This window comes from Clupea harengus, chromosome 16 (assembly GCF_900700415.2).
Source record: "Clupea harengus chromosome 16, Ch_v2.0.2, whole genome shotgun sequence".
Lineage (NCBI taxonomy): Eukaryota > Metazoa > Chordata > Actinopteri > Clupeiformes > Clupeidae > Clupea > Clupea harengus.
In genome coordinates, this window is record NC_045167.1 from 15,280,033 (window position 1) to 15,290,032 (window position 10,000).

Consider the following 10,000-nt stretch of genomic DNA (forward strand, 5'->3'; position numbering starts at 1 on the left):
TGTGTGCGTGTTGGTGGGTGGGGAGTATAATTATGGGCCTGCTGTGTGGTATGTTTGTTTTATGGCAACTATCATCTTCACGATCATATTGCCTTAATAATGGAGTAGATGTGAATTTTTTTTTCCCCTCATGTGAGAATGTTTTTGTGGGTGACACACTCACACACACACACACACACACACACACACACACACACACACACACACACACACACACACACACATACACAGAGAGAGAGAGAGAGATTTTTTCATTTTTTTGTCTTTTTCTCTGACTATGTCATCTCTCTCTCTCTCTCTCTCTGTCTCACACAGAGGCATTCTGTGTCATCTCTCTCCCCATCTCTCCCTCTCTCTATTTCCATTCTCTCTTTCTCTCTCCATCTCTCTTGGTCTCCCTCCATCTCTCTCTCTCTCCTCCGTTTTCTCTGTCACCCTGTCCCACGTTTCTTTCTTCGTTTCATTATCATCTCTCTCTGTGGCTTCACTGTCCCAATCTCACCTCATCTCTCCCTCATCCATCTGTGACACTAACATTCTCTCTCTCTTTCTTTCTCTCTCTCTCTCTCCCTCTTTCTCAGTGTCATGCTCAAATTACCTGTCTGCCTGCAGCACCTGCTCTCACTCTTCCTGCCCTCCGCCGAGCTTGTGTGTTTTCATTCCTTGTCTATCTCGATCTCTCTATCTGTTCCCCTCTCTTGCTCGTTCTCTCGCTCACCTTCTCTTCATCACTCTATCTCTCACTCACCTGTGCTCTTCCTTTCCCTCTCCATATCTCTTTCTCCTTCTGGCCCCTCATCTCTCCGCTGAGCGCCTCCCTGGTCCTGTGAGGACAGTGACTGAACTTCCTTTCTCTCTTTTAGTCTCTCTCTCTCTCCATCTCTGTCCATTCCTATCCTGCACATATCTCAGGTCATATCAGGACAGGGAGGTCTCCTCTCTCTCTCTCTCTCTCTCTCTCTCTCTGCAGTCTCTCTGCAGTCTCTCTGGCTTGTTTGGCAGGCCAGCTGACCTTTGTGCTGCAGACTAATCTAATGGCTGCTGGCTATTGTCCTCCCCCATTTAGCCTGATGTGTTTCTCTCTCTCTTTCTCTCTTTCTCTCTTTCTCTATCTCTCTCTCCTTCTCTCAAGGACAAACTCTGGTGGGACGTGCTGGTAGTTGGCTGGTTTTGATTCTTCTTTGCTTGGTGGCTGTAACCTTTGTGGGAGTGGCAGTGTGGCAGTGGCAGTGTTTTCTGACTAAGATTGTAGTGCGTCAAGTAGTTCCCGTTCTCTGTGTGTTTGCGTGTGTGTGCGTGTGTGTGTGCGTGTGTGTGTGTGTGTGTATGTATGTTTGAAAGCTGATGGAAAGCATGTCGATAATGTTTTATGTGTAGTTGTGAATTCTTTGATACAAATTTGTACTGTACCTTCTGTAATACATAGTGGTGTGCCGTTTCGGTGTAAGGCTTGTGTATCTAGTGTGTGTGTGTGTGTGTGTGCGTGTGTGTGTGTGTGTGTGTGTGTGTGTGTGTGTGTGTGTGTGTGTGTGTGTGTGTGCGCAGTCATTAGCCCATCATAGTATAGTATGAATACAGTCTGTTTTAGTTATTCCCACACCCCCCAACCCTAGTCTTCCCTTCTTTGTCCTTCTCTCATCATCATCCCTCTCTTTTCCATCTCATGTTACATCATAGCTGTAAACCTGTGAACAATAACGCACCCCGACCGTCAGGAGATCAATACAGCTCAGCTCAGTACAGAGAAAACACACACACACACACACACACACACACACACATACACACACACACACACACACACACACCCCGGCACACAGCACTGTAGAATTGTGTTTGAGCAGATCACCTCTTCCCCTACTTCTAACATGTCCGTGTCCACCATTGGTCAACCCAAACTGCAGAAAGGAAGGGGTACCTCAGCAGCAGTCTCAAATAAAGCCAAATGTCTCCTGGTCCCCACAGGGAAATCATCCACCTCAGAACTAGTTTGGTAGACATTTACCCACAGCACACTCGGGCTAAGATGGTACATTTACCCACAGCACACTCAGGCTAAGATGGTACATTTACCCACAGCACACTCAGGCTAAGATGGTACATTTACCCACAGCACACTCAGGCTTAGATGGTACATTTACCCACAGCACACTCGGGGCTAAGATGGTGCTCTTCAGAACTTGTTCGCCACACTCAGGGAAATGGCCTGAGCCTTCAGAGGGGAGAGGGGGAGCGAATGGCCTTGAATGAAAGCAGTAAATAATAGCAGGGGAACAGAGACATAGTAGTGGAATAAGAGGGAGCGTTCACATCAACTGTAGGTATGCATTAACACACACGCACTCACTCACACTGAATTGGAGATGGAGATACACACACACACACACACACACATTCATGCATAGTTTTGCAAGGACATTAGTAATTGCTGTCTCTAGTACCATTGTTGCCTTTTTTCTCTTTTCTCTATCTTCTTTTGTTAGCTTCTGTGCTTTGGCAATAGGTTAGATGAATAGAGCATGTGTGTGTGTGTGTGTGTGTGTGTAATTGTGTGCATGTACGTATGTGTGTGAGACAGAAAGAGTGTGTATGTGTAACTCCTTTTTACAGCTCCAGGTGTGTCCTATTTCCCTCCGACGCTCCCACAAAGGTTACAGTGGAAAAAAGACAAATCTACCTCACCTGTTCCTCACCCCCATACCTGCTGATCGCACTTCGACCTCCAGCAGTGTGTGAGACAGCAATGACTTGTGTTTGGTAGGAGTATCCCCCACACACCATCAGTCAGACAGCAGCATCCAGTGATCCCATTATACTGATAAACCTGTCCTACCCTCTATTCTGCTTGATGCTCCATAGAGCCTCTCACAGCACTCACTAGTGGGCTATCGTCTCTGTTTACTGAACCCTGGGTTTGGAGCTCAGAGCCATGGCCGTAGGGGCTGGGATGTTGGTGCGTTAGCCGCAAAGCTAAAGGAGTAAGGCTGGGGTTTGGGGAGTGAGGTTTTGCCTCCTCCACACAGCTGCAAAGAGCTCAGCTAATGTGACTCCAAGGGCAGGGGTCATTCAGGTCACAGAGGGGTCAGGAGGAGGGGTCAGGGGTCAGGTGTGGTGACCTGGGGCAGAGAAGGGTTTGGATGGACACCTTTATGAGTCAGCAAGTGTAAAGCATTCGAGGCAGAGACTAATTTGAGACTGGTTGTTAAGCTGGAGTCTGGAGTCAAGAGTCTGAGTCTAGTCTAGACTTTAGTTTAAGTCAGAGTCTTAGAGTCTAAGTCAAGTGTGAAGTGTCTGACTCCTTTGTTGAAGTCTTGGATTATAAGTTTGAGTCAAGCCTGAAGCCTTGGACTTTAGAGTCGTAAATAAAGTTTGAAGTGTCTCACCCAGAGTCTGAATGAAGTCCGACATCCTCAAGCATCAGACTGAGAGAATTTCTGAAGTCTGACTTCTGTCTCTGTGGACATCAAGAAGAACTTCAGTTCTTCAGTCCCAGCCTGTGGTGAAATTCGGTGCGCTTCACAAAGGGAATGTCTGGAATGAGGTAACAATGTGCAGTACCGCCAGCCACACACAGGGGGAGCTGCAGGACTTACCTTAGCCCTCACAACCAATGAACAGCGAGAGAGGGATCTCATTGTGATAGGTCCCCACTGCCAGATCCTGCTTCTCTCTTTCTCTCTCTCTCTCTCTCTCTCACTCACTCTCTCAGCATCTCACCCTCTCTATTACGCGCTCTCTCTCTTTTCCGTTGCCTTCCAACGGTCGTCCCCTGTCTCGCTCCTTCTCTCTCCTTCTCCTCTCTGTTGTCTGTTTTTGCGCTGCGGTGATCAGATTAGCAGGAGCGGTGAGAGGGAGGCGCAGTGTTAGATTGATCTGGCTGACAGTGAGTGGATGTGAAGAGGAGGTGGAGAAGACGAGGAAGAGGAGGAGGTGGTGTGTGAGGAGAAAGTGGGGGGATTTTTTTCAATTTATTTATTTTTTGGAATGCTCGGGCTGCTGTTGTCGTGAGAGAGCGGTATCCGCGGAGACGGCTGCCGCTCGCGCGTGGAGATACTCTTGCTGTTGTCGCCACCGCTGCAGCCGCCACTGCTGCTGTGTACCTGTGGAGACCGGAGCTCGGCACGCGCCAGTCTGCAGAGAGAGGTGTGTGTGTGTGTGTGTGTGTGTGTGTGTGTGTGTGTGTGTGTGTGTGTGTGTAGTATTGTTGTGTCTCCAGCCTGTAGGAGTGTGTATGCTCATAGTGTGTGTGTGAAAATCTTGTGTCTCTGCTTGTAGTAGTATATGCATATGTCCTATATATCCCATATGTTTGTGTGTGTGTGTGTGTGTGTGACCGGCTCTTTTCTCATGTTAATCTGGATTGCCTGCAGTGTCGCCTCACCAGGACAGGACAGGTCTCAGCTCGCTGTTCTCTCATAGGCGCGTGTTCCGCTTGTAGATCACCGTGTGTGTGTGTGTGTGCGTGTGTGTGTGTGTGTGTGAGTGAGAGAGAGAGAGAGGGAGTGTGTTTGTTGTGAAAAGTGTGTGTATTGTGTGTGTATGTGTGTGTGTGTGTGTGTGTGATTGCATTTGACATGTCTGATGAAGAGCTCTTGGCAAAAGTAGCCTGTTTTTCACTGACACATCTATTTACCTCAGCCATAGGTATTCCAGCACGCTCTCCATGCACCCTACAGCATGCGCACGTGTGTGTGTGTGTGTGTGTGTGCGTGTGTGCGCCCGCACGCGTGTCAACGTCTCTCTGTGTGTGTATGTGTGTTTGTGTGCGTGAATCTGTGAGCCCTCATGCTTTTGGATATGTGTGACTGGATACTTCTGTATAAGTGTGTATGTGTGTGTGAGTGTGAGTGTGTGTGTGTGTGTGTGTGTGTGTGTGTGTGTGTGTGTGTGTGTGTGTGCATGTGTGCATGCTTGCATGTGTGCGCAATGCAAGTGCTTGTGTGTGTGAATGTGTGAACACGTACGCCTTTGGATATGTGTGGTCGCATGTTTACGCATATGTGTGTGTGTGCATGTGTGTGTGAGAGAGAGAGAGAGAGAGAGAATAAGAGAGGCAGAGAGAGAGCGAGAGGGCGAGAGCTGTTAGGCTAATTCCTTCAGTATCAGTGGCTTGTGGAGGTGACTGGTCTGATTAAGCGTGGCCAGACTGGGAGCCAGACGCTGCTCTGCTCTGCTCTGCTCTGCTCTGCTGTGATGGTGCTGCTGGTGCTGCTGGTGCTGGTGGTGGTGCTGGTGGAGGGGGACGTGAGCGGGAGCCCAGGCTCCTTATGTGAACCCCACCAAAGCTTCAGCTTCCCCGGGCTCCACACTGGGGACATGCTTCAGGCTGCGAAAAAGGGAGATGGAGTGTGTGTGTCACTCTAGCTGCTCTTGATAAATGGGAAGGACTCACTCTCGCTCTCTTTCCCTCTTTCTTTCTCTCTTTCTTTCTTTCTCTTTCTCTCTCGCGCGCTCTCTCTGTCTGTGTCTTCGTTGCTCCGTTTGGCATGCCTGCTCTCATGAATGAGCTCATGAAGATAGTGGTGTGCATATGAGAGAGAGAGAGAGAGAGTGTGTGTGTGTGTGTGTGTGTGTGTGTGTGTGTGTGTGTGTGTGTGTGTGTGTGTGTGTGTGTGTGTGTGTGTGTATGCGTGAGCTAACTGTGCCCTCATCCTCTCCTCCCCACCCCAATCTCTCCATCCCCTCCTTCCATCTCTTCCTCTCCGGCATCACTCTATGCCCTCCCCCTCTCTCTCCATCTCTTCACGTTCTCTCTCTCTTGCTCTCTCTCTCTCTCTCCCCCTCTCTCTCCATCTCTTCACGTTCTCTCTCTCTTGCTCTCTCTATCCTCCCCCCTCTGTCTCTTCTCTTGCTGAGGAAGCACAATTTCCTGAGAAGCCCCCCTCTCTATTAACACCAGTTTCACCACCAGAGGTGTGTTGTGTGTGTGTGTGTGTGTGTGTGTGTGTGTGTGTCTGTGTGTGTGTGTTTGTATGTGTATGTGTATGGTTGAGCAAGCTTGTGCATGCATATCTATGGGTACAATACTGTGTGTGTGTGTGTGTGTGTGTGTGTGCGTGTTTAAGAGAGAGAGGGAGAGAGAGAGATTGTGTATATGTGGGTATATCGGTGTGTGTGTGGGTGTGTGTGTGTGTGTGTGTGTGCGTGCGTGTGTGTGTAAGGGCTAATAAAGGACCCCTGTGAGACCCCCAGCCGTGCTGCACATGTTAGGGACGCACTCAGACAAATTGCTCTGACATTTAGTGGTGCCCCTGGCCCCCAGTACTGCCTGTGTGTGTGTGTGTGTGTGTGTGTGTGTGTGTGTGTGTGTGTGTGTGTGTGTGTGTGTGTGAACATAAGCAGAGGATGAAATCATCACCAAAAGACCAACAAACAGAACCTGTTGTTTAAATGTGATCTTCTGTGAGAGAGAGAGAGAGAGAGGGAGGGAGAGAGAGAGGGAGAGATCTCCTCTTTGCAGCCTCAGCGTTTCTCCCCCTAATTCAGTCTGTGGTGGCGTCAGACGGGGTTCTCTCTCTCCCTTTCTTTCTCTCTCTCTCTCGCCCTCTGTGTGTGTGTGTATGTGTGTGTGTGTGTGTGTGTGAACTCCGCTCATTAGCCCTCTCATTCCCTGGCCCTCCCTTTTCCTGTTCCCATCCTCTGTGTGTGTGTGTGTGTGTGGTGTGGTGTGTGTGTGTCTGTTTTCGTTTGGGTTTTGGGTATGTGTGTATGTGTGTGTACTTGTGTACTTGTGTACATCAGTGGCGATTGCTTCAAGACTGCATAGGAAGCACGGCGAAAATGGTGAAATTTACTTATTATAAGAACTTATATCATTATTACTCAAGTCAACTTTATTTGTATAGCACATTAAAGACGAAGAGTCATACCAAAGCAGTTGAGGTAAGTGCATAGAAATGAATTTTAGACAAAATTTAAATGAAATAAAAGGAGACAAATAAACCTAATAAAAGGGAGTAGAAGAGCATAATTAACAGTGACGTATGAGTAAATGGAGTAAATAAAACAATAAACACAATTAAAGACCAGCAAGTTAGAATGAGATCAAATGGAAAATAAATAAATGAAATTATAAATACAAACATAAAAATAGATTAACCAAGTTAATTAAGTGAACCAAATAAAAGCGCTAATGGGGTAAAACACAATAAAAGTTAAAATTAAGAATAGACTTGACCAAGACCATAAAAACCTCAGGCTGAACTAAAAGCACAAATAAAAGCACCACCTCAGACTGGACTGAAAAAAAAAAAAAGAAGAATAAAATAAAATAAAATCCAGAGAATGCAAGTGTGTAAAAGTACGGTTTTGGTCAAGCTTTAAAAGTCTTAATGCAGGCAGCAGATCTGAGATGTGTTGGGAGACTTTAATTTAAGACTAACAACAGTAAAAGCTCTATCTCCCTTAGATGGAAAAGTTGGCCAAGGTAAAGCCAGTAAAAGTTCATTAGAGAATCCTTTACGGAGGATAAGGGGGTCAATAGATTTTAAATGTACGCTGACACTGGAACATTCACAGCCTTAAAAACAAATAATAAAGTCTTAAAATCAACCCTAAACTTTACTGGGAGCCAGTGTGGTGTAGCTAAAAGAGGTGTGAGATAATCACACTTTTTAAAAGTCCTGCTGCCTCATTTTGGACAGTTTCAGTTTCCAGTCTGGAAGAAATGAAAGTGGGGACCACCTTCTCACAATCTTTTGGGGGCAGGAAATGTTGCACTGTAGATATTGTTCTCAGATTATCAGACAATATCCTGAAGATTCTTTACAACAGGCGTTTGTGTGGTGAGATTGGCCCCAACCACAGTGCTAATGTCTGCACTGCCTTTAAGGGAACCAAAAATGAAAAACATAGCTGTTTGTTCAAATGAATGTATTTCGAGAATAGGCAAGTTTAACAAATAATTGGCAAATGATTGGCTTTCACATGAACGTAGTCTAACTTGCGTTCGCTTGACCGTGACATGCTGTGGAAGCACAGCCCAAAGGATCCCACTGACGCCAGGCATCAAAGAGGACCCTATGGTAGTTGGAAGTGCACTTAATTTAAATGCAGAGAAGATCAACATTTATTGGACAATAGGCTTTGACCTTTGTCTGAGAGGGTTCTGAATCAATAAAAAAAAATTAGAATTAATAATGAAATCTAAGAATATGTATTAAAACTGAACAATTACCCAATACAAAAAGTGTTTGTCTCATCATTTACTGTGCATTTTCAATAAAATGTGTAATGCAGATTTCTATATATATTTGATAAGCTACGTTTGTTTTGCAGGTTAATTGGTAGGTGGGTTAGTGTACGTTATGAGAACGGAGCACTGTGCAGTGCTAGCTAGCTAGCTTAATTTTTAGTGCATCATGTTCATTTTGTTGAATGGGCTACAGATACCGACAACATCAGTTCATGTATTTGTGCCATCAGAAAATTATCTCAACTGTGTTTCCCCTGTTTGTAAAAGCACCAGCCGCTAATTTTATGTATATATGTGAACATGAGTGTGTGTGTAGATGTGTGTGTAGTGCAAATGAGCATGTTAATGCCCAAATGTATGCACCATTATGTATGATGATAGGGCCCCTTGGGTTTGTCTGCTATACCAGTGCTCTCCCCCCTCTCTTTAAGAATCACACACATTTGCTCCAACCAGTAGAAACCTTGTGCTGGTTCTCTGGGGAAAACAAACTTAAGAACATAAGACTTTAGAATGCACATGTTTTTCAAGACCAACACTCTTCAGTTTTTGGACAAACACTCTTTCTCTCTGTCTTTAGTCTCTCCCTCTTTCTCTCTCTCTCTCTTCCTCTGTCTTTCTGTCTCTGCTATTTCCTTTCTTTCTTTGTTTTTTCCCCCCTCTAGTTTTTTTCCCCTCCTGACTTATGTGCATTGAAGAGTTGCTAACCATGCTCTTCCTCCACACCTGTAGGGGGCGTCGTTGACAAAGACCTCCGCCGCTACCTCAGCCTGCGATTCCAGAAAGGCTCTTTGGACCACGAGCTGCAGCAGATCATCCGGGACAACCTCTACCTCCGCACTGTGCCCTGTGAGTGTACCTTTCACATTGACCTCTCACCTTTGAGCCATTTGTGTCAAAGTCCAGCTTCACTCCGCTGGGGTCCCAGAAGAGAATCTACGCTGCTAGATTTCTATCCGTAACAAGGCCAGTGTTATTTGTGTGTGTCTTGGGATAAACCAAAATGTTTTTTGTTGAAATGGTGTTGGGCAGCTGCTTGAAGTTAAACAGCTGAATAAGACGTTTGTTTACCTCATTTCGAGTGACAGGTCGTTTCTTTTGTGTCTTGAAACACACGTTTAATGGACTGTTAAGGTGTTAAGCTTTCTGACAGAGCTGTAATCATATTTTTGGGGGGATATACATAATTGAAATAGGACGGCAAGAATGAAAGAAATAGACAAATAAAAAGTCGGAAACAAACAAATCCACGGAGAAATGAAATAAATTACTTGTCATGGTTTCAAAGGAAAGCTTCTGTTTTGAACAGATAAATAAACCGCAGAAGAAGTAACAGACTCCTTTATATTTAATGTCATTATCACTTCACCAGCTTCGGCTGATCCCCTTAATACCATCAAGGCAGTGAGTGGACTTTAAGGTGGACTGTTTTTAATCACTGAAATGTGCTGGCTCTCCTGCTGGGTATCCATCCTTCAGTGGTGTAAATGCTGCTTAGACTGTAAGTCTGATTGCTAATGTAGTATTTGTCGACTTGCAAGACAGGTTTCTTCCATGTTGACTCTGTGAGTCCAGGAACGTTATGCTGTGAAGTTGGCTGATGCCTGTGCTAGGGATCTGTTGGGTGTGCTTTGTCGAGTTTCCATGAGATTCAATCGTATTAGGGAGATAAGCTCAAGCCAACACACTACTTATTATCTGGCATACTCCCTTGGAAGTAGAGAGAGAGAGTGTGTGTGTGTGTGCATTTGGTCACGGGCAAGTAGGGCTGCTCGGTTATGGCAAAAACCGTACTCACAATTATTT

General features: G+C 45.8%; 1 protein-coding gene across 9 annotated transcripts in view; it reads left to right on the plus strand.

Annotated features, from left to right (window-relative positions):
- magi2a (membrane associated guanylate kinase, WW and PDZ domain containing 2a) overlaps positions 1 to 10,000 on the plus strand; it is a 214,905-nt gene that overhangs the window by 58,520 nt on the left and 146,385 nt on the right. For 8 of the 9 annotated variants that reach the window (XM_031583189.1, XM_031583194.1, XM_031583195.1 and 5 more), the window contains exon 2: positions 8,927 to 9,043. In XM_031583189.1, coding sequence (XP_031439049.1) covers positions 8,927 to 9,043 — 117 coding nt within the window. Of the gene's footprint in view, positions 1 to 3,655; positions 4,144 to 8,926; positions 9,044 to 10,000 lie in introns of those variants that run through there. The other variant, XM_031583197.2, reaches the window with a different exon arrangement.